General features: G+C 37.0%; 1 protein-coding gene and 1 long non-coding RNA gene across 7 annotated transcripts in view; one reads left to right on the forward strand and one right to left on the reverse strand.

The window, feature by feature from the left end:
• The first annotated feature begins 1,790 nt into the window (after window positions 1–1,790).
• On the forward strand, window positions 1,791–24,707 carry LOC136668552 (uncharacterized). 3 transcript variants are annotated; one of them, XR_010795517.1, is made up of 3 exons: window positions 1,791–1,930; window positions 22,806–22,946; window positions 24,505–24,707. It is a non-coding gene; the product is annotated as an uncharacterized lncRNA (long non-coding RNA). The 3 variants fall into 3 exon arrangements; XR_010795516.1 differs by lacking the exon at window positions 1,791–1,930 and adding an exon at window positions 5,079–5,305; XR_010795515.1 differs by lacking the exon at window positions 1,791–1,930 and adding an exon at window positions 22,001–22,316.
• Window positions 3,234–25,297, reverse strand: part of ppp2cab (protein phosphatase 2 catalytic subunit alpha b) — a 40,269-nt gene continuing 18,205 nt past the window's right edge. The window contains exons 1-8 of one of the 4 annotated variants that reach the window (XM_066646143.1): window positions 21,662–21,705; window positions 21,362–21,465; window positions 7,419–7,628; window positions 7,161–7,334; window positions 6,982–7,071; window positions 6,652–6,813; window positions 6,070–6,188; window positions 3,234–3,949 (exon numbers count right to left, since the gene is read on the reverse strand). In XM_066646143.1, the coding sequence (XP_066502240.1) occupies window positions 3,877–3,949; window positions 6,070–6,188; window positions 6,652–6,813; window positions 6,982–7,071; window positions 7,161–7,334; window positions 7,419–7,628; window positions 21,362–21,465; window positions 21,662–21,692 (963 nt within the window). In that variant the 5' untranslated portion in view covers window positions 21,693–21,705 and the 3' untranslated portion in view covers window positions 3,234–3,876. Of the gene's footprint in view, window positions 3,950–6,069; window positions 6,189–6,651; window positions 6,814–6,981; window positions 7,072–7,160; window positions 7,335–7,418; window positions 7,629–21,361; window positions 21,466–21,547; window positions 21,706–25,297 lie in introns of those variants that run through there. The other 3 variants (XM_066646145.1, XM_066646146.1, XM_066646147.1) reach the window with 3 other exon arrangements.

The raw sequence follows: 25,297 nt of genomic DNA on the forward strand, positions 1-25,297 counted from the left end.
TTTCTCTCATTTCAATTAATTTAATATTAATTGTGCAAGATTGCAAACACACGATGGGCCTCATTCTTGAAACCTTAGTAAAACACAAGCAAATGTAAATGGAACATTTTCATGAAGATTCCTAAATGCTGCGTAAACACCAGATTATTTTAGTAAAATGTGCGTTTGTATACTAAATGTTCGCATGCCTGAGCGTTTGTTTACAATTTGCATTATTACCACAATCCACGCCCAATAATTTCAAATGACAACCATATTCAAGGAAGACTGAGAATCTTAGGATTGGCAGCAAAATTCATTAAAGCTCTACAGAAAAGCAAAAGGAAACAATGTTTCTGAATGGAAATTTACATTTTATTCACATTGTTACCTTTTATTTTAATTCTGTTCATTAATTATCAGTAGAACAGCTATCAACCTTGATCAATTTGGGGCAAAAAAAAATCACTGCTGGTGTGAACGCACAGTTAGACATATTATGCCATCCAAGTACGTGTTTTGCTAAAAAAAAAAAAACTAATCGCCAAAAAACTAATATTAGAATAAAAACAAATAACATTGTAGTGACATTCTGTTTGTGAATATGTTGGCTCCAAATCTCCTAAATACTTCATTATGTTAAATCAAGTGTGCTGTTGATTTAACAAGTCCATACGAATAATGTTATACAAGTGTCAGGCTTATTGAGAAGATTAATTCATTCATTCATTCATTGTCTGTAACCGCTTACCCAGTTCAGGGACGCAGTGGGTCCAGTGCCTGCCCAGAATCACTGGGTGCAACGCAGGAACACACCCTGGTGGGGGCGCCAGGCCTTGTATTGAAAAGATACATTATTTTAAATATAATCATAATTTTAGGTGCACAGTTGCACAGTACTGCAGTTTCTCCCACAGTATTCTGCAAAAGGTAGGGAACATGCACAGCATCTAAAGGCATTTATTCTTGACACAACCTTATATGGGTTTGGGGCACTTAACTATCTCTATAGTCTCAAGTCTCTAGTCTCTCAGAGGGAGTGACTGTAGATTCGTTCCTGCTTTGCAATAACTCCTTCAAGGAGGTGCACAAATGGCATCACATCAATGTCAAAAGGAGAGGGCACAAAAACACCAAGTGGAAAACATAAACCTGCAAGATTTATTTTATGTGTGTAAATAAATGTCTCGCGAGCACAGGAATTGTGTGCGCACTGATAATATTCTCGCTCTCAAAGCTTTTCTGTATATTCTATGGGTTTATCTTTGACTCTGGTGCTGTCCTGGGGAAAAAAAGTAGCACAAACTTCGTTTGCCTCATTTTGGCACATCCTCGCACCATATACATATATTACAACCCGCTAATTACTAGGTAAGTACAGAGAAAGTACACTGAAAAAATGTACCAAATGGTCTTTCAGCTTTACAAAAACATTTCTTGTTATATTATCCAGTTCAGGGTCATGGTGAGTCCAGAGCCTACCCGGAATCATTGGGCGCAAGGCAGGAATACACCCTGGAGGGGACGCCTGTCCTTCACAATCAACCTACCAACGTGTGTTTTTGAACTGTGGGAGGAAACCGGAGCACACGTGGAGAACACACCAACTCCTCACAGTCACCCGGAGCGAGAATCGAACACACATCCCTGGAGCTGTGTGACTACGACACTACCTGCTGCGCCACCGTGCCACCCTATAATAGGACATTAGAGCCTTAATACGTCATGGTACTTTTAATTGGACGTCATGGACTATTTAATTTAAACAAAAATCAGACCTACTCATTCTCATAATGTGGAACTGATGTTATCAATAGACGTAACAATGATATGATGTAACATAATTAAGTGAAAGGTCAAATCTCGCGCGAGAAATGCACGCTGCGAGAAGATTTGGGCGGGAAAATATCAGCTTGTCCTCCTGAAGTGGTTTTGAAGCAGTTAAGTTCAGGTTTGATATTTTATAATTCTGTGCGTTTAAACATGTGAGCTCTAGACTTTATTTCTTTACATAATTGTAGTTATAAATATATATGAATTTACGTATTGTTATGTTTTGTAAAAGTTTATCCAGTTGTTTTATAGCAGTTAATACTTGTTATAGAGAACATTTATTTCTTGCAAGGCCGTCGCTGTAGACCACACCCCCTCTGTGTCCCGCTATTCGGAGAGAAAGGGTGTGTAGAGGATATAGCTCTGATTATTTTATTATTTTTTTCTAGGTTTATCTTGATTTTTGATCATGCAAAAATATATATTGCTCTTAAAGTGCATCTGAATATGTAATGGTGCCGTGAGTTGTTCTGGTCATTAAGAGTAAATTTAAGGAAGTTCTGCTATGTTATGATTAGCAAGGTTGCTAGCTAACCTAGTTGGTTAGTGTTTCTCCTCAGGTGGGACACCTTGTTAGCAGGTTCAGGAAGATAAGCAAAACAAAAAATAATAGTGTCATTAATAATGTTAACCCCTACGTTTAACCCAAGTAGAATTCAACGGGACTCCTTTCCTGGGCAAATCCTCCGCGGTTTTATGGGCACTGTTGTGACTGCCCGATTTGAGGTGCACACGCAATTTAGTCAGCTGATTTTATTTTCCTTGAAAACTTTCTTAATCGGGATGTGCTCTTTCCTCCTTCTTTGCACATCCTCCATGTAGTTGTGGTCAAAAACACCCCCTTGTCCTGCACAAAAATTCCCTTCTTCCAGGCGACTTGTAGAATTTTCTCCTTGAGAAACAAGGTTCCTTCCTGCAGAAACCGTACCACTATCGAGCGTGGTGGTGCTCCAGCTGGTGGGTCAGCGTTCGGTGAGCTCTTTCTCTGCCAAGCTCCACACCCGAAGTGTCATTGAGTTCAGTTTTGATGAAATCCTCAACAAAACGGTGCATGGAGCAGCCCTCAGCATTTAGTTTATCTCGCTGGATTTTAAGGAGGTGTACTAACGAATCTTTAACTCCTATATTCCACCTTTCCGCCTCCGTGAAATTTCTCTCCATTGTGCTGTGCCGTCTCCCCAGTTTGGCTCATGGCTTCTGTTATTTTCTGATTAAATTTGGTAGAGAGCTCCTCCAGCTGTACCTTCATATCATGCCTAAAGTATTTTCGAAATTCGGAGAGCTCTTTTTCATGTCCGATATAAATCAGTCATAGCTTCATACACAACTTTGTGAATGGGATCTAACGTTATCGCCGTGTTCCCTCCATTTTTAACCATTAGAACGGTTGCTATTAATATTGAAAAAAAAAAAAAAAAAAACTCACAAAATGAAGGCGCAATTTCCAACTTTATTATTCAGCTGGTGCCCATTATAGACATTTACCCATCACAAGAACCTTTCATTCTCACAATCAGATGTCTGTCATACACAAACTGATTTGATGTAATTTGCATATGTTTATTTTCAAATTAATTTTGTGTGGTAAATGGCTGCTTGGACAAAATGTTAAAAAGGAAAAACACCCTTCCTCAAAAGATATTGCTCAATATTGAATGACTCAATTTCTTATTAAAAGAAAAAGAAAAAAACTGATTAACAATAGAGTGTTCATTAAACAAGAGGTTCACAAAGTATTCCATAAATGGGACAAAAGGTATGAAACGGTTTAATAAAGTTCACTTTGCCTAGAAATACAGATTGGAAAAAAAAGAAGCAAGGAGTGAGAAAACTGAGAAATTACTGGATGTCTAATGTTCATGATACTAGACACAGTCTTCTGGATTTTATTTTTGGATGTGGCACACAACTTTTGGTCCATGTATACAGACAAATTTTCTCTGAATGTTTAAAGAATTCATAACACCCCCAACCCCCCCCACCCCAAAATAAATTGCAGGCTTTCTCACCCTATTTTCAAGCTGAATACAGATAACTTCATGGCAATACTGCACTTTACAGAAATTAAAGAAAATAGTCAGGTGTTCGGCGGGTGACATGAGGCTCTCCTCTGCGAGGGGCTGGATCAAACTGCAGGCTGTGTATATAAGAACAAAGGTTGTAAATAAATGCACTTTTATAAGTTTATACCCACAAGATAACTTGATCCATACTGTTTATGCTACTTCTCCCTAAAGTATCTGTAATTCTCTCTCCTGTCTGCTCAGCCAGAAGACGTTACTTCATGGCAGTATATTAAATGTGTATCCTTGTTAGTCACCATTTTGAGGACTTACTCATTACTCACAAACACTGGACGTTTAAAATATTTAATTGTTTTTCAAAATAAATTTCACAGGTTTATTGATATTAAACAAATTAATTCAACTGCTGTACTATCAAACATTTTGTAAGTGGGATCAATAGATTGTCATAGCAGGAGTAAGTCAAGTTAAAAATAGATCTGCTAACATTACAATAACCGTTATCTACAAGTCGCTAACATTGGCTGGCTTAATTAAGGTTTGTGGTCAAATTCTTGATGTCTTGGATATGTGGCTATTTTGTTTATCATGAGATACAACATCTATATGCTTGCACAGTCAAAATAACTACCTCCGTGAAGCTGGCCCCTCATATGATGAGAAACGGAATAAAAACGTGTCCTTTCGTTAGTGCTGCGTTTGTGCCGCAAAAATCGTTTGTGCTGGTACCGTTTTTGAAGAATTAGACTTTATATCTTATTACCTGTTACGTAATGCAGCCCCTCATTAGTGGCCAAATCGCGCCAAAGTGGTCTCATTCGTTCGTGCCTCGTTTGTGCCGTTAAAAGTAACATTCGTGCCATTTTCATTCTTGAGTTATTTAGCTATAAAGTTTCAACGAGTGACGTCACTCAGCCCCTCATCAACGTCCAAATCGCTTCAAAGTGGTCTCATTCGTTAGTGCTGCGTTTGTGCTGGTTTGTGCCGTTAAAAAAATATATTTGTGCTCTTTTACTTATTGATTTATAGGCTAAGAAATATTTATTTAAACCGGTGACATCACTCAGCCCCTCATCAACGTCCAATTCGCACCTGAGTGGTCTCATTCGTTAGTGCTGGTTTGCATTACGTAACAGATAATAAGATATAATGTCTAATTCTTCAAAAACGGTACCAGCACAAACGATGATTTTTGCGGCACAAACGCAGCACTAACAAATGGACACGTTTTTATTCCGTTTCTCATCATATGAGTGGCCAGCTTCACAGAGGTAAAATAACTGACTCTGATATTTTGATTGATACATTTTTCTTGTTTCCTTTTCATGCATTTTCATAATTGTACTGATTCTGTATTTGTAGAATTCTACATAGTTGTCTGCTTTGTGTGGCCTTTTCGTAGCTAGAAGACGACAGACAACAAACAGCAGTGCTAGTCATCATATCTTAAGACTCAGACTAATACTCAGGTACAAGTACTTCCATTGACTTCTTGCATCTTGTTGATTTTTCCTTTTATTTCTAATGGAATTTAAAATAATTTCAAGACAAAGGATTGGGAGTGCTCCAAGTTCAGGTATAAAACTGATAAAATGAACTGTAGCTTCATCACACTTTGTTTTAAGTAGCTTGTTGTAAGTGTGTTAGAATATTTAGGCTTCGTTTAGGACTTAATTGACAAGGCTGAATCTGTTTTTTTGCTTTTGTTGTTTGTATATAAACTGCTATAGAGCCTTAATATGCAGCCTTTAGCAAAAGCCACATTTATTCAAAAGGACAACTATCCAAATTTTAAATTAAAGTCCCACAGAGATACTCCCAATGAGTATCCAAATAACTGAATATTTGCAGGCAGCCCTAGTGCACTTTTGAGCAATCACTTTTGAGGTAAAGACAAAGCAAAAATGTAAACTTAGCACAAAAATAATAAGGGTATTTGTGTTTGGTAGATTTTCTTTTTCGTAACAATGCTTCTTGGCAATAAATCTTATACCATTGGAAAGCCTGTTAATTTCCCTTTTAAATGGATGTTAAAATTTGTAAGGAACATGCATTTGTGGGATGAGCATCAGAGCTGAGTATGTGGGTTGCGCCCATAAAAAACTTGGCAAATCTCTGCCATTGCCAAATGGAAAAGTATTATTTTGAGAAAATTCAACAAAGTCAGGATACTTTTCACAGATGCTTTCTTGCCAGACTAAGTTTTTTAAAAAAAATGTGTTTTAATACTCACAAAGAGTACTTCAGGGTGTCATCCAATTCCATGATGGCTGCCTGATTACCACAACGATAGCAGTAGTTGGGTGCACTGAAAATTGTTACCACATTGCGATCATGACACCAGTTGTAACCCTAGGAATAAAACATTCATTAAAACAACAATTTTCCAACTGGGTGCAGTGCCAAGTTGGCCACAGACAAAATAAATCTCAGAAGTTGCATTTCTACTTAGCAAGTCTTAATACCTTTTTTACAAATTCATAATATATTTAATGTAATTTTATAAAATCTGCCATTACTAACAAGTATACTATTTAAGTGTGAACCAACCACAATGTAGTAATCAGTTCACAAAAGTGTGCATAAGTCTAAAATGTTTGAGAACTAATACACTAAACAGAATGCCTTCAGATGTAGCAGGACTCCTCCCAAACAAAATAATATACATAGGATGTTTATCCATATTAACACCATAGCAATTTTTAAAAAATAATTCCCAAATGGCTTTTATATATTGACTTTCATTTTCACAATTTTTTATGGCTTGTAAGTACTCACTGCTTCATTCACTCATTATTCATGCTGCTCCACCTACCTCCATCACAAGCTGATGAGCCCTAGAGACTAAGGTAAGGCCATTGGCATGGTTGAAGGTTTCAGATATGTCCTGCCCAAAGGTGTAGCCTGCACCTCTAGGGGAGATCCCCCAACCACCACGGTCATCAGGGTCTGACCACAGCAAATCACACATTGGTCCCTAAGGAAGAAGCATGTAAACTTATGCATGTTAACACAAGTATTGACCAGCTTTACTTATCATCAATTATTTGTATAATTTAAACATTTTATACAGCTTCAAAATACACAAGTCTGCTATAAAAAGCACTTTCTCACGGTAAACTCTAGCTGTCTAAGAGTCATGTACCTCATGTGGAACTTCTTGTAAACGATCTAGCGCACGAATGTGATCCAGTGTGTCTATAGATGGCGACAGTCCTCCATGCAGACAAAATATCTAAAAACAAGAAGTTCAAGGGCTTTTTTTTTTTATAAAAGCATGTTGAACTATACAACTCTCCAATGTTGCCAAAAAGAGACATTTACCTGGCCATCTACCAAGGCTGTTAGAGGAAGGTAATCAAAGAGGTCTGTGAAATATTTCCAAACATTTGCATTGCCATATTTCCTTAAGCACTCATCATAAAAACCATATACTTGTGTGATCTGTCTGCTTTCATGGTTCCCTCTGAGAATTGTGATGCGTTCACGGTACCTAACCTGAAATCAAATATTAAATATCATTAACTATATCAATATAGTTAACTAGAACAAAATTTATAAATATTGTCCCACAGACTGTACCTTTAGAGCTACAAGCAGTGTGACTGTTTCCACAGAATAATAGCCTCGGTCCACATAATCCCCCATGAAAAGATAGTTTGTATCTGGGGATTTTCCTCCGATTTTAAAAAGCTCCATAAGGTCATGAAACTGGCCATGGACATCTCCACAAACAGTTACTGGACATCGTACCTCTTGCACATTAGATTCCTTGGTCAGAATTTCTTTAGCCTAGCAAAAAGGAAAAAAAATATATATAAAAAAAATTGTAGACTGCAGAGTGGATAGAATAAATATATTTCATTTCTAAACATGGACAAAAATCTGAGATTACACATTAAGTTTTACATGTAGGTAAATAATCTAAAACATAAAACAGGGCTTGGTGATATCTATATATTTTTTTTATTACTTTACCACTTATTTTTCTCTGAAACCCTTGAATGATGTGGCTTTAAAAGAGGTGTACATAATGAATTTCAGGCATATACTACACATTATGTTACACAAACTACACATACCACACTACCAGCTAAAGACTAGTTCAACCTTTAGAAATGTATTTAATCAATAAATCAACTGCTGCAAATGACCCCAAAAAAAACACACGTGTCCAAAGTCATAGGACACCCTTTTATTTCAGAAACAAATGGGAAAATTACATGAATACCCCAGTAAATAATGGGTGGAGGGTCCTATCTTTTAGGCTAGGAACATGGCCACGATCTTGAAAGCAGCCATATATTGAATCAAGGGCAAGTCACCCCCCCCCTCCCCCAAATGGGAACATAGTCATGTAGCATATCAAAGACCAGACATTTTACAGAAATGAATTAGCATAATCAGATTTGCAATACCTCGTGGTCCAAAGGTTAACACAGAAATTGCAACAACCTGGAACCTTCCCCTGTGATGCACAGCTGATTAACGTGTTCAATGTGATGTCTCTGGTGCTGAATGCGCTGGATCCAGTTGTTATGAACCTGCATGTGAACCTCTGGGGAAATGCCGTCATAAGCATTTGATCATTTTTTGAGTGGGTATAATCAGATAACTTTTTTTTAGAGCAGTATGTAAAAATGAAAAAGGAAACACTGAAATATCTCATCCTAGATCTCAATGAATTAAATATTTTGGTTGAAAATCTTTATTCATTACATAGTGTAATAAATTGAGAACAAAATGACAAAAATGATCAATGTAAATCCATTATTCCATGGAGGTCTTGATTCGGAATCAAAAAAAAAAAAAATTACAGGCTGATCCAACTTCAGTGGAAATTCCTCAAGACAAGTTAAAATGAGGCTCAGTAGTCTGTGTGGCCTCCACACACCTGTATGACTTCCCTACAATGCCTGGGCGTGCTCCTGATGAAGAGGCAGATGTTTTCCTGAGGGGTGTCCTGGACAGTCTTTGGTGCAACATGGCATTGGTGGATGGAAGGAGATGATGCACCAGATGTGCTTGATTGGATTTAGGTCTGGGGAACTGGCAGGCCAGTCCACAGCATCAATGCTTTCATCGTGCAGGAATTGCTGACACACTTCAGCCACGAGGCCTAGCATTGTCATGCATCAGAAGAAACCCAGGGCCACCTGCACCAGCATATGGTCTCACAATGAGTCTGAGGATCTCATCCCGGTACCTAATGGCAGTCAGGGTATTTCTGGCTAGCCCATGGAGGGCTATGCAGAACCTCCAAAGAAATGCCTCTCCACATCATTACTGACAAATGCTACTTGTAGACACCGGGCCCTCATTTGTGTCCTCTTCCAGGCTTGTTTGTCACAGTTCCAGATATTTTGAACTTTTTGATGATTGCTCTGACTGTAGATACGGGCATTTGCAGGTGAGTGGCTATTTTCTTGTAGCCATTGCCTGATTTATGAAGGTCGACACATCTGCCTTACTTGAATAGTGTGTTCACTTATCTTTCCCATGTTTAAGAATGAGTAAGAGAAATAGGCCTCTGTGTAACAACATATTTATACCCCAGGGACATAGAAAGTGATGAATTACTAATTAAAAGGTTCCTAGATACTTTGATCCACTTTATAGACTACAGTAGAAATGACATAAATGTTTCAAATTCATTTCCAAGAAATTAAGGGTGCCAATAATTGTGGGAAATAATTATTTCTTAGTCAGGATTTTTTCTTTTATTTTTCACTTGAGTTGAAGGTTGCTTTTGCCGAAAAAAATTTTTAAAAGATTTTTTCAGAGTGAGATAGCTTCTGCAATAAAAAAAATAAATACATTTTAAGGCTTTTAACACATTTTTAACTAGGGGTGCCAATAATTATGGAGGGCACTAATATATAAAAAATGTAATACATGCTTTTCTCCAGTTGTGTGGATTGAAAGACTAGAGTTACACTTTTCTGCTGAACCCTTTGTTGAGGACAGTGTTATAGTCGGGTTTGATAGTTACTGACGAAAGTGGGCAAGTGGTAGTGCCTGCTAACTTTAGCTGGATTAGCTCACTTTTTAGTGCTAAACATCAATTCTGGTAGTAGGTGCTTTTTTTTTTACACTACTGTTTATTGGGTAGGCAAGATACAAAAGGTTGACAATTAAATCAAGATGACCAACATATACACTTTTCAGTAATTTCTCCCATGCGACACCAAAAAAAAAAAAGGGCCATCCAGGCCCACCCGCAACAATTAACCACCTCCCCCACATTGACACTTCTACTGAATTAAAATAAGACGTCTAGCTAGAAGGGTGCAAAATGCTAGAGCACCAGAATATACGTTTGAAAATGTAAAATTTTGTGGGACTAGACCAAATAAGGCAATCATGGGACAAGGATCAATTCTACAGTCAAGAATGAAAGAAAAGTAGTCAAAAACTGACAGAAAAAAAAGCCGGGCAAAACCAAAACGTGACAGAGGGCAGCTGGGACTCGGGAGCAGCGATCACAGACATCATCAAGGTTTGGGTTAAATTTAGCTAGATTACCCTGCTTAAAGAGCTATAGGGGACTAATAGCATGAAGTTATATAATTTAAGTTTTACCTCTAGAGTCAGCATTAATTTCTAAAATATCATCCAAAGGTGATTGAGGGATTATTAGCAAAAAAGAGTTTTAAGAGAAGGAAATTGGGTATCAAGCTGTGTAAAAAGTAAAAAAAAAAAAATGCCATCTAAATAAAAGATCCTTAATCCTCCTAATATCAACCCTATGCCATCCAAGAAATGCAAAATCCACCAGCAAAAAAGGAAATAAAGGATTGGCCATAGTAGGCATATTAATAGATTGAGATTGAAGACTGAAACTAAGCCAAAATTGGCACCAAATACATAAAGCATTTAAAACAGGGTTGTCAAAGGTAAAGATCGAGTTTGAAGCCAGAGGAGCACATAGTACTGCCATCAATGAAAGTACTGCCATCTGGCAGCATCAAATCCCACTGGTTGTCCATGCCGGCACCCAATCACAGCCCGTAATGACCGTGGCAGCAAAATAACATACTCAGAATATTTGCTGCCCAATAATAGAACAAGAAAATTTATTATTCCAGATAAAGTAATAAATATATTGGTCAAGTGTTTTGAAAAATTATTTGGGTTAAAACAAAGGGAGAGATTGTAAAAGATATAAAAAGTGCTTTTTCTGTCAACATTATTTTATTTGATTGCACACATTCCCCGGACTCAACATCAGCTGGAACCCAGGGAGCCGTTTGCGAATTATGTAAACATCACTAGGTAGTTGTTTTAGTGACATGATTTGCACTTAGTCGTATGTTTTAAATGGATAAAATTGGAAATAAAGTGTTTCAAAATGAGTTTTATCCATAAAAACTAATGCTAGCTTTAGCTTTGCATAGCTGTTTATGGTGGAAAACAGTATTCAATAAGAAGCTGGATAAAAATGCAAATAAGATTCTTAAACGGACCCATTTAAGGTGGAACTAAATGCTTGAACATGAAAATTGTTAATAATTGGTTGAATAATACAATTTTTTTGTGTTTTAATTGAAGTAGAATAACAGTTGCTTCAAAAAGTTTCAAAAGCTAGGAGCTCTAGTTTCAGCTCTTAAGGTGGAACAGAGACTTCAAGAACCAATATCTGCCTCCTAAATTACATTTATGGTGGAAAGGAAAATCGATAAGTAACACCAGCCTAGTCTAGTCAAATTATTTCAGGTGGATTTGGACAGAAAAGGGTTGTAAATGCATGTTCGTTTTTTTTGCATAGATATATGTTTTAGTAAAATTATGAACACTTTTCAGTGTAAAAGTATTGATTATGGCACATTCTTCTTAGCTTATCGCCCCAAGTTCATAAATTCACCTCTTGCTTATTTGTTCAGTTTTCCTCAAACTGGCAACCTGGTCAGGCTTCATGTCTGGGGAGGAGGCAGACAGCTCTCTCCACTGTTTTGAAACTGCATTATAGTTCCGATTTTAAACGCTTGGTGTCAGTATTACAGATTGCTCCTTTAAGCTCTGTACACTTTAAAAAATAATAATAAATCAGAACAGTAAGACACAGTACATGTGCCTTTATCACAAGTCCCTGTAATAAAAAACATCATGGCACTACTTTTCTGCAGTCTGAACAAATGTACAGTTCTATCTATCAAATCAAACCTTCTGCAGCCTATTTTATTTTTGGGATGCAAGCACTCAGGTGTTTGGGACCATATTGTTTTTATTATAATTTGTTATTAGGGGTCCAAGCATATTAGTGCTTCCTCCTTAAAACAAATTACACAGAACAAACCACAAACTGGGGATGCACCGATCCAACATTAGGATCGGATATTGGTCCCAATGTTAACAACATGTGCTGGATCTGATATCGGATAAATAGGCCGATCCAAGAGATCGATATTTTGAATTGCATTTCAATTGCTTTGTCTGTGTGTGGGGACCTGAGCGGACGGGTTTCTCCGTTGCTGGCCAGGGTTTAGCTGTTTACCATCTCTGATGCTAATGGCTGGCCTGCTGACCTGAGGAGTCCAAGTTCATCACTACTCTTTGGCAACTTCCTGTGTTTTTTTGCAGTTTCTCTGGGCTGGGACTGTAAATTGGAGAAACCTGCTGTCATTGTCTGCGGTTTATGTTCTGCTTTCACCGTTGTTGGCTGTGTATGATGTTAACTGAGTGAGTTTGTCACGTTTTACCGCTGCTTTGCAGATAGTGGTTTGCTAACACCTGTGCTAGCTACTGCTGAGTCAGCCAAAGTTTGATTACTGATCGTATATGACTAAGATCTTTGTTTATTCTGAGGTTCAGTTGCTAGATTTTATTTTGGGGAGGCATTTCTTTGGACTTATTTCTGTTCAGACTAAATATTTAAAAATAAAATTGATTACAATTTGTGTGTTTGACAAAGTAAAGCCACTTAATTCCATTTTGAGTGATACACTATGTTTATTTTTAATCTATTTTAATAAGTTTGACTCCAAACTTGCCAAGGTCATGCACATCTATTCTGTTCATTTCAGTGACAAATAAATAGCATTTCAGTATTTGTGTGTGTTATTATATTTTGTTAATAATGTTTAAATCAATCCTTATGCCATAAGTGTCTCCCACAAAGTGAGGCATATGGTTTATTAATTCAACAATGGTATCGGATCGGTATTGAGTATCAACTGATGCAAAGTATATGTATATGAACCGAAAATGTCGGATCGGTGCATCCCTACCATAAACCCTAAAGATATTACATTTTGTCACAGTGGCATAACCAGAAAATGACCTTTAGTTGGGCTTTAGCAAAAGTTGGCGCGCACAATTATTCTTCCTAGAATAAAAGACAAATGCAAAACAGAGAAATTAATTTTAGGGGTTATGCACTTTTCACACCATATTGTATCCCGTGCACTCTCATCATGTCAACTCAATATTGAGTCACAGCTGGGTCATGTCCCTTTACATCTATCTGCCATGTTCATGCCCCGTTTCAACTATTATTCTGTTATTTTCAATGAAGCCACAGGCAGACAAAGTTAGGTATGTGGGCCAGACAGCATTTTAACAGAATACCAGGGACATTAAGGCTACTTTCAATTAGTGCCGGGTGATAAAATGATTTGTTAAAGATGATTTGTTTTGTGATTTATTTTTGCTCGATAATGATACTTTTTGGGTAATAGAGCTCAATAAACCTTCATTGCTATCCCCGGTAAGCACAGCCATCTGCACACACACACGCACACACAAAACCTTCATTTAAAAACTGCATTTTGTGTTTGTGTTGTCTGAGTAATATTAAATAAATTAATGAAGGGAGCAAACATTTTCATACCACTGTATATGCCACTTGTTCACTCTGTTTTAGGGTGTATATTGTCTGGTATGCCAACCCCTTTCAGAACAAGTGAAAAAAACTGTCCCTTGAGCACAGGGAAAACCCAGTGGGTATTTTTCACTCAAAGTGTATTTTCCTCCTGGGAAATGTTTTCCCGTTTGCAAGAGCAATTGCCTGATGTGGTTTTTCCTCACACTAAATTATTTTCTATGCTCACAAATTTTGAATTGGATTGCTTCTCTTAAATAAACACTCCAAGTGTTGAACTTTTACTGCCTTGCACTCAGTGATTCTGGGTAGGCTCTGGACCCACAACAACACTTAACTGGATAACCGGTTACAGACAATAAATGAAAATGCGGAACTGAAAATATTCTAGCTTTCTCACTGTTACGTGTTTACAATTCAGCACTCGGGAATGTTAATTATTTTTTGTTTAATTTTAAACTCTTCTTAATCTTTCTCTTTCTGCTTCTTTAAACCTTTGAGTTGAAAAAGAATATTGATGCCACAAGACATAGATATTACTTTTCTGTGTTAAGAAAATGTTATTGTTCCTGTTAAATATTTAATTGTGAATTTGAGTATATAATGTGTGCATATATACATATATATATATATATATATATATATATATATATAAAATTTTTGTATACTGCGATCGATCAATATAGAAAAACTTGTGCTAAGGTTTTTGGCCATATTGACCAGCTCTAGTTTGAACCCCTGCAAAAGAACACAGCATAATTTTACAAGATGCCATTGTGAGTCTCATAAAACAAATGTATTCGCTCTTGTTGTTTAGCACAAAGTAGTTGCTTCTAAAATCTCCATATTTGAGGTGCATCTCAAATTAGAATATCAAACAGTTAATTTATTACTCAGCAATTCTATTCAAAAAACAAAACTCATTATATAGATTTATTTCTATAGGGTGATCTATTTCAAGTGTTTATTTTAATGCTGATGATTATGGCTTATAGTCAATGAAAAGCCACAAGTCATTATCTCAGAAAATTTGAATAATCAACACAAAACACCTGCAAAGAGTTCCTTAGCCTTTAAAATGGTCCTTTAGTCTGGTTCAGCAGGCTACACAATCTTGGGGAAGACAGCTGACTTGACCAATGTCCAGAAGGCAGTCATTGACACCTTCCTGCTGTATCCAAGCAAAAGTAGAGTGGAAGAAAAAAGAAAAGACCATTTTCTTGGAGTGGACTGCTGTTGGAGTCATTGGAGTCAAGAGCCACCACACTCAGACATATCTAGGACATAGGCTAGAACCGTTTTATTCCTTGTGTGAAGCCACTCATGAGCCAGAGGCAATGCCAAAAGTATCTTAAGCCCAATTTATACCTCTGCGTTGACTTGATGCAGAGCCTTACACCATTGCAAGCATTTATACTCCTGCGTTGGTGTCTTTGTTGCTTTGCAATTACACCATCACACCACTAGGGCTGAATCTCAAATATCTTTCTGTACACTATGAAGTAAACAGACGAGATGAAGGCTGCTATCAAGGCAACCTGGGCTTCCATAACACAGTGCCACAGGATTATCGCCTCCATGCCACACCACACTGATGTAGTAAATGGTTAAAAATAATATTGCATAGAACCACCCTGACGTTTGTGAAGGCAGAGCCAGACCACCCTATATGCTCACCATGCACATTGCATACGGCTCCGCAAATTAACAAAGGCCTCATCTTCTCAAGTTAGGGAGAGTTTGTGTATAATCTGAAGATGATGAAAAACTATCCTTCAGGAAATGAAAAGAGGAAAATAAATTCCAAATACTAAGTTGAATTCTTTGAAATTTCATTTTCACCTTAAATGCCTCCACCGTATTCTTATAATCACACTAACACCAGTGTGTTTGAAGTTTTCATTAAACACTTTAAACAGTGAAGTAGTTACAATTGCCTGGACAAAACTGCATCAGTTAAATGTGACAAAATCTTCAAGCTGGACAATAAACAGCTAAGTTTGCTTCTAGTCCACCTTAAGGACTGCAGCTGTAACAGAATCAGACAAATGCTAACTTGAATGCTGGAAGGCTGATCAAAGTTAGTTATGTTAAAATAATTTATGTTTATTTATATATTGATTTTTGAATAAACAGTTTCTTTGCACCTCATTTTGTTCTGTACATGGCTGGTTGTTTATACCCAAGCCAAAAAATTATGGAGAGTACTAGAGGAGGGGGTGGCCCCTACTCTTCTTGATCTTGATACGACTCAGGGTCCAATACCTAGGGTTGGATAGCGTCTGTTTTCATTCTGAAAAAAACTGAAACTGGCAAGAATAGAAATGGTGGGATCTCTTTGTGAGAGTGATTTTGTGCAAAGAACTTCGTGAACATGTTTTTTATAGCTCATAGACCTATTCTAACTTGCTTAAAAAGAGGTATAATATGTTCATACATTGATCAATCCTCATAAAACTTGAGTAGGATGTACATGGGCACTTCCTAATATTGTTGCAAGGTATACAGATACTAGAAAGGTATCTCAATACTTCATCATGTAAAACGATGCAATACCCCATATAATGTGTACCGGTACTTTAAAAAGGAGTGATTTAAAATAAGAGCAGCTTTTCCAAAGATTGCCACCAAAATCTAAATACTGACTAGTGCAATTGCTTCATACTATGCTATGCTGAGCATGGAAAATTTAACATGGTGTCAAGGATACAATACTTTTGTTTTGTTTCGTATTTTTCCCTCAACAACATTGCCACAATGGTCTACTGCACAGTTTGCTGGAGGTTTTTTTATTTATTTATATGTTCTCTATGATTAATAGAAAAATGACAAGACAAATTCGTATATATAAAGCACGCAAGAGGGTACACAGCCGTGTCAAAATTACTTAGCCACAATGTAAGTCAAATCATGACCTCTATAACACTCTACAGAAGCACCATTATTCAAAAATGCACTGCAACCTGTCAATGTAAACATGCCTGAGCCCTGAATATAAAAATTCTATGTGAGCACAGCCTAGTAGGGGAAATTGAAGGGGGACAATCATACATGGACACTGCACAAAGCAACCCAGCCAAATGTGGATACATCCTCAGACACATCACACAGAATCTGACACACTACATATACCACACACAGACACTCCAACATTCTTTTACACAGCAGTGTGTTTCCTGTTTTTCACAAAATGTACTTAAATATTTATTCCTCTTACACTACCTAAACTTGTATATTATACTCATTCATTACACACACAAAGTGTTCATTTATTTTAATTTGATGATAACCGACAACTAATGAAAACCCCAAAATCAGTTTGTCAGAAAATTTAAAAATTACTTAAGACCAATAGAAAATAATTTTTAGAAATGCTGGCCAACTGAAAAGTATGAACATGTACAGCACTCAATACTTAGTTGGGGGTCCTTTTGCCTGAATTACTGCAGCAATGCGGCATTGGAATGGAGTTAATAAGTCTGTGGCACTGCTCAGGTTTTATGAGAGCCCAGGTTTCTCTGATAGTGGCCTTCAGCTCTTCTGCATTGTTGGGTCTTGCGTATTGCATCTTCCTCTTCACAAAAACCCCTAGATTTTCTATGCCGTTAATGTCAGGCGAGTTTGCTGGCCAATTAACAGGGAGACCATGGTCCTTAAACCAGGTACTGGTAGCTTTGGCACTGTGTGCAGGTGCCAAGTCCTGTTGGAAAATGAAATCTGCATCTCCATAAAGTTGGTCAGTAGCAGGAAGCACTCTAAAACTTCCTGGTAGATGGCTGTGTTGACCTTGGACCTCAGAAAACATAGTGGACCAACACTAGCAGATGACATGGCACCCGAAACCATCACAGACTGTGGAAACTTTATACTGAACCTCAAGCAACCTGGATTCTGTGCCTCTCCTCTTCCTCCAGACTCTGGGACCTTGATTTCCAAAGGAAATACAAAATTGATTTATTCAACTTTCATCAGAGAACATAACCTTGGACCACTCAGCAGCAGTCCAGTCCTTTTTGTGTTCAGCCCAGGTGAGATGCATCTGATGCTGTCTCTTGTTTAAGAGTGGCTTGACACAAGGAATGCGACAGTGTCTTGCATATGTCTGTGCGTGATGGTTCTTGAAGCACTGACTCCAGCTTTTGTCAACCTCCCCCACATTTTTGAATTGGTTTTGTTTCACAATCCTCTCCAGGGTGCGGTTATCCCCATTGCTTGCATATTTTTCCTACCAAATCTTTTTATTCTCTTTGCCTCTCTATTAAATGTGCTTGGACAAAGTTCTGTGAACAGCTAGCCTCTTCAGCAATGATCTTGTGTGTCTTCCCCTGCTTGTGTTAGGTGTCAATGGTCATCTTTTGGACAACTGTCAAGTCAGCAGTCTTCCCCATGATTGTGTAGCCTACAGAACTAGACTGAGAGACCATTTAAAGGCCTTTGCCAGTGTTTTGAGTTAATTAGCTGATTAGAGTGTCTTAGAATGACACCAGGTGTCTTCAATATTGAACCTTTAAAATAAATAAACACTTGAAATATCAGTCTGTGTGTAATGAATGAGTATACAAGTTTCACTTTTTGAATGGAATTACTGAAATAAATAAACTTTTTCATAATATTCTAATTTTATGACCATCACATGTACTTGACTCAAATAGGCTGAAACCTCAGGTTGGCCCATATTAATTATTTCCCAAGCTTTTTCGAACACTGGCCTCATCAGATTCACTACCAAACCAGTTGTTTAATGATGTCTACATGTATGTAATTCATAACCCGTCAAACTTATTCAGGACAAAGTTGCAAATACTTCACAGCAGACTGGGTAATGGAGGCTAAAATTTGGCATCTGAAAGTTTTCCTTGTCAAAACAAAAGGTACCTGACAGAGTGTTCAATGGAATTGTTTGGGGTGCATATTTCTAACTGGGCATCGACACAAGCAGATATGAGCAGATTAGAGTTAACAAGCCAACAAGGCAATTGCGTTCTAAACCGATACATTTACTTTATGTTGAAAGTCAATCACTCAGACTGTCCACATGGCTCCCATCATTTACATACAAGACAATGGAACCATTTGCAAACTGACAGTCAGACAATCCATGCTTCAAATCCGAATGCAACGCATTACAATTTTTCACTACATTTTTTTAAAATATTTTCATGCATGTTTTGCATTGAATAGTAAAACTGATGTACAAAGACATACCCATTAGATTTTACCTTAAAACATAAATAAATACCCCATTCCTACTTTGATGAATTTGATGCCAAATCTTTTCTCATAAAAATCACACTGGATACCTACTATTGTGATATGTACATAGATTTCTCAAATGAATTCCCATAACCATTCCACTGTCATTAAACTGAGGCAACATTTGGTTATCAAATGTATGATTTTGGCAAGATTTCACTGTATAACTTAGAAACATGCTTTTCAGCTAGCCTGTGATAGCTACAATTAAATTGAATTAAATTGCTTGGCCCAAGAAATCCTATAGGTGATGCTATAATACCTAGATGTCTTTCTCAGGATCCACAAATCAGATATGAGCAACTCCATAAGAGGGAAATTAAGGACAAAACATGCAGCTAAATTTGACCATCATTGACCAATCAGACTGCCGCAGATGCTTGACAAGCTTACCATTGGCCAAATGTAATTTTTTGAAATTTTGAAAAGAACATGGATTCGATTTCTCCAGTGCAGTGTTCCAGACAAATCTGTAAAGACAAACGTGTTAAAATATTTATTTTTTATAATTTTATATATGAGGTTGTGAGTTTGAGTCCTGCTCCAGGTAACGGTCTGTGAGGAATTTGGTGTGTTTTCCCTGTGTTCGTGTGGGTTTTCTCCGGGAGCTCCGGTTTCCTGCCACAGTCCAAAAACACACGTTTGTAGGTGGGTTGGCGACTCAAAAGTGTCCGTAGGTGAGAGTGTGGGAGTGAACGTGTGTGTTGCCCTGTGAAAGACTGGCGCCCCCTCCAGGGTGTATTCCCGCCTTGCACCCAATGATTCCAGGTAGGCTCTGGACGCACCACATCCCTGAACTGGATAAGGGTTACAGATAATGAATGAATGCATGAATGGATGAATATATACTGGAGCCACCTCCAGATGTAGTTGCGCTTGAATGCAATATCTCCTCAGACTCCTCTATGGAACAAGCCTTTGAAGTAGCATAACATTCAGGAAATGAATTTCTGAATTAAAGCTGTTTTTGTGATTTTTGGAACACAAGTACCACCTCTGTTTTGTGCAGAGCCTGGAAGCCATGGTGATGAAAGTACAAGATATATTTTCTGAAAAACCATCAAATAACTCATTTTCATGAACGCTTACAAACAGATTTTGTCATTTGTAATGTTAAAACACAGGTGAAAGATGTAATGTTTATCTCAGGCCATGTGCACACGAATCAGTTTGTTTTTAAAAACAAAAGTGGCCTCCTGTCTACATGAAAACTGTTATATGTCACTGAAACCTGAGGTTTTCAAAACACGCACCAAGGTGGAGAGATTATGAGAGAGAAAAAAAATAAAAATTTACTGATCTTTTGTGAACATGGAGAGAGAGAGAGAGAGAAAAAGACATTCTAAGAAACACTGTCACAGCACAACTGTCTAAAACTCAAAATGTCTCCTTACTCTCTATATGGTGAATTACATAAGTCATAAAACTACAACGTATACTTTCAGCTAGTACTAGATTTCAGATTCCCACAGATGAATGAATGAACATACATACATATATGATTATGGGGCTTCAATATGCTCTGTTCATTAGATAAATTAACATTAGGATATCTTCTTGGGTAGGCTAATAATACAAAATCAACTCAAACATTGTGCTGAATTTTTGACCCTAAAGTGGGCAATACTCCTTTAATTATATATACATACTTTACCTCAATGACTAACCCCAATTTGACGGTTAGCGTTATTATTTTAGTTAATAGCGTGTCTTGCCGTCAATGTAGACATAAACGTTGGTTTCCTCTGTCTTGTTGACTACGGTGAATCAGTGTGTGTTCTGAAGAGGCCTGCGTTTTCACGATATTCGTTTATACCTTCGGCTTAAAGTTCTGCTATATTTCATCTACAGGGTATCACAGCACAGGAAAATACATGTGCCGTTTATGTTTAATCTTAATGGAAAAAGCTTTTAATTCGAACGAATAAAACAAGTTAGATATAAAGGCGGCGCCATTTTAAGTGTCTGCAGAGTGAAAAAAGACCAGTTAGCTGAATTTCAAACGGAGAGCAAAAAAATTAAAAGAACGCCGCACAACTTAGATTACAACCATATCACCTTAGTAATCACCCAGACTATCGTAAAATGATCAGAAATAGCTTCACGGTCCTCCAAACCCCGTGTTGTGACGTTAACACGCGCAAAGTGTTTGTACGAATGTGTACTAGCAGCTAACAACGCACTAGCGGTTCCGTTTAATTGAATATATATAATAATTAATATATAATTTTTCCCGTAACAAAACCAATATATTTTCTGAAGCAAATATTTCGCGTTAAAACTAGTTCAAAAACACTTCTAAGCATGTGCAAAAAAATCCGTCGCCATTTTACAGTTAATTTTCCTGAATAATCACTTCGCGCTAGTCAGCCATCTATGGTTAGCATCGGTCGGCACAGCAGCAATCCTTCAAATAACACACAAATTAAACAGCAAAAAGGCAAACACATACCTTCTCACAGAGCGTTTTGACTTGGCTCTCCGTGAGTTGCTTGCATTCATTGAGTTGTTCGATCCATTGATCTAGTTCCTTCGTAAACGCCTTTTCGTCCATATCTGTATTGGCAATGTATCGTTATAAGATTTAAATACAAACAAATCGTTTATAGTTGCAGCAACTGAATTTCGTTGCTCTCACCCTGTTTCGGTTAGATTACGTTTATAGATTCATGTGGTTGCTACTTTTAGTGCTATTAATTAAATGAACAAGATAAATAAAGGAGATAAGAAAAGACGAAGACCTCAGTCCCACCCTGAGCTAGAAGTAGTGATGCCTGAATCATGAACGAATCATTCTTGAACCGACACTTAACGAGTCTGTCGAATCGGTTAATTAATTTATTTTTTTTAAATAAAACTTTATTTTAAGCAACACAAATTACACACACGCGCGCACGCACACACACACACACACACACATATATATATATATATATATATATATATATATATATATATATATATATATATATATATATATATATATATATATTTTTTTTTTTTTTTTTTTTTTTTTTTTTTTTTTCCTTCAAATGTTGCATTATGATCGGCGGTCCTAACCTCACCCTCAAACATAATTGGTTGGCTTGGTAAAACAAGCATTGACAGGAGCCGTAGCCGCCAATGTTCTTGGGAAACGTTATCAGTCTCAGCCCAAATACTGTTCCATTTAAAAGTTCACATCTAGTTAAGTACCGTCCAAATCTCCGGATGTGTTCTTGCTCCGCCCGTAATATCGAGGATGCACTAGGACGTGACTTCTGTAGACGCACAAGGGACTTTTGTATGCCGTCAAAATAGGTTAAAAAATTCTGAGAACCAAAATATAGAATCCATAACCAATAAATTTCATTATGTAACGTCAGCGAGATCTTACCCTGATTAGAAAAACCGACCGGCAAACACAGGTAAGCCATATCAAATATTTATTAACGATTTTCTATTTTAGTAATGCACAGTTCCTCATAGAGGCTTAGAGTCATTTTGCAATCAGGGTTAGGGTTTGCAAAATCTGCTGGGTGGGTGGGGCTTAACTTTAGCGTCCAATAACTGTCTAGATCCCGATACTGTCAAAAGTCAAAATCGAGAAAATTCTGCAGGCGAAAGCGAGACTGAGAGAAGCGCAACAGAGAAAAGGCGGAATGAAAGCGAAAACGGAAATATTCTTTAAGAATATTAATTCAAAAGATTAATATTAATTAATATTAAAATAATATTAAATTTAAAACGACGATTATATACATAAATATTATGTTTACAAACCTGTTTTTATAACTCTCAATACTAATGACAGCTTTCTCAATTATAAACTGAAATTTATTGGCTATGGATTTTGGTTTTTGGTTCTCAGAACTTTAGAACCTATTTTGACGCCATACTTTTGTTCCCTTAATAAGGTCAGTGCTTCCTGTGAGGCAGAGCCCTTATTGCCCCGCCCACGGATTTCACAGTCGAGCTGAACGGCAACGCTGCAACCAATGAGAGAAGCGAAAATCTGTGCGCGGACGTTTTTCTTTCTTCCCTCCATCCTGCAGAAGGTATGAATCACAGACACTTGTGTATCCATATTTTTTTAATTAAAAATTGTCTTATGTTGCAGTTATAGTTATAAATAATATATTTCAGCATGGATTTGCTTCGTTAGCTGCAAGCTGCACAAACATGTTATTAACTAGCTTAGCTAGCTAGCCAGTCTATGCTAAACTGTACCCAAATCATCAAGTAAATCTCAAGTGTGATGAAGAATGACTAATAATGGTGAATAAATGTACAGCTATTGTCTAGGTGAATTCTACATGTAAGGCTGATAAGCAGTGGATGCATTTATCAGATTTTATTACAATTATTATATGCCCCTGTTACCACCCTTTCTCTATTCTTTTTTTTTAATGACCAGGGGTAAGAGAGGACATAACATGAGATATGTGAAAATCAGGTACTATTGATGACAGTTAAGACAATGAACGCAGTTGCGGCTCTTAATTAGACTTAATTTGACACATGTAACAATACAATTAATAAAACAAACAAACAAACACGGAAAAAGGTAGAAGGAGCACAAGATGACTAGACAAGTGAAGCTACATTTAGTGTCCACAAAAATTACAAAGGTGAACTAATTCACATAGCCAACACTCAGGTGGACTACAGACAGTGCCAAAGAAAAGAAAACAACTTGCCTGCTTATCCTACTAACTTCCCTAAGAAGAAAAAAATACATGTGTGGCACTCGCCCCTTACCTAGTGTATACAACAAACAATTAACTATTAGTAGTGTTGGGTGCGTTACTGGCCTGTCCACACTGAAGTAATAGTAAACTGAAGATTAACACACAATCATATTTGCTTACATAACTACATTAGCTCCACAAGCAATAACAAGCAGCTTAGCCACAAACAAGCAAGTTAGCAACAAGCAAAAATAACAAGGCCTCCTCTCCCCAGCTCTTTCTCTCTCCTTTCTTCAGGCACGTGCCGCCTTTAAACCAATGCTTCTGCCCCCCCTTTACTCCAGAATATATGTCAACACATGCTTTAGTTTCCTACTTCAAAGTAGACAACAAAAAAAAAAGCACAGATGAAAGAGGAGCTGAGAAAGGCAGGAGTTTTCCAAATAACAGAGAGTAAATTCAGTTACAGTACAGCTAGTTGCATTAAAAACTTAGTAAAGTCAAAGCTATGCTTAGTAAAGCCAGAATATATTTATAGTGAAGCATTGAATATAATTTTCCTCATCAAAAAAGGTGCCATATACAAGGAATCTGTCTCGAATAAAGTTGGAGCACATATTTTAAATTACCTTATAATTATGCCAACTACATTAACTTCATATAAATTTGCTAAAATTGTATTTTGTACATGTTGATCAGAGGAAGCTTCCGACATCACTGAAAGCTTGAATCCACTGAAAGTTGGATGTGAAACTTGTGCCTTTTCACAGAATTTGTTTCATGTCTTGGGAGCCACACAAAGCAGTTGCTTTAGGAACAATACATTAATTTAAGTTAGTGTCCTGATATGTTTCTTTTTAAGTATTGGTCCAGAAACTCTAATCTTACATAAACTAATCTACTGATAATGTTTGTTTCCAAACAGGTCAATGCTACAGAAGGCCACAGAGGAAGTTAAGAGAGAGGGATCAGAATTTAATTTGGCCACTCATGGACTGGTTTTTGGGATCCTGGATATGTACAACCTGGTGATTGAAAATGCCATTAACAAAAACCTTAAGATGTATGATTAAGTGGAGAAATATATTACAATATAATAAATATAAAATAAAATAATTCTTCTTTTTTACCACTTGTAAAAAGTCCTAATTCTTTTAGATTTTCTTCTATCTAGTTAATTGATGCACCAGTAAAAGTACTAAGTAAATAATTCATTTGAATTTAAAAGTTACTCTCAGTTTGGCATACCAGTGCCTAATAAACACATTTGATAACTTGCTGGTGAGTTTGAATTTAATTAACTTACATCAAGGCATGAATGGCTTGCATCTTTTTTATGTGATCTTCTTAATTTAGAATCTGGTCTTTGTGAATGCATCACCCTTTTCCTGCTATTCAGTAAGGGATATGAATGGACCTCCAATCATTCATTTCTTGCATTCTTAATTTTCTGTCTGTATTCATGCAGCCTTTGTATTTTTCTTTTGTGAATTGTTTTTTTTTTAAAACTGCCCAAGTGCAGTATTGAATGCATGTTTAATGGCAGCAGTAAACTCTACATTTCGCTTATGTTCACTCCTATCCACCCATTCTTTCAACTGATAGATCATATCTTGCACACTTATTGGAAGGGTTTGTCCCCTTCATGATTTCTTAATTGTTTGCATGTTTGTCACTCTTAAATGTTTCAGATCATCAAACAAATTTAACAATTAGTG

The sequence above is a fragment of the Hoplias malabaricus genome, chromosome 15, assembly GCF_029633855.1.
Source record: "Hoplias malabaricus isolate fHopMal1 chromosome 15, fHopMal1.hap1, whole genome shotgun sequence".
Classification (NCBI taxonomy): Eukaryota; Metazoa; Chordata; class Actinopteri; order Characiformes; family Erythrinidae; genus Hoplias; species Hoplias malabaricus.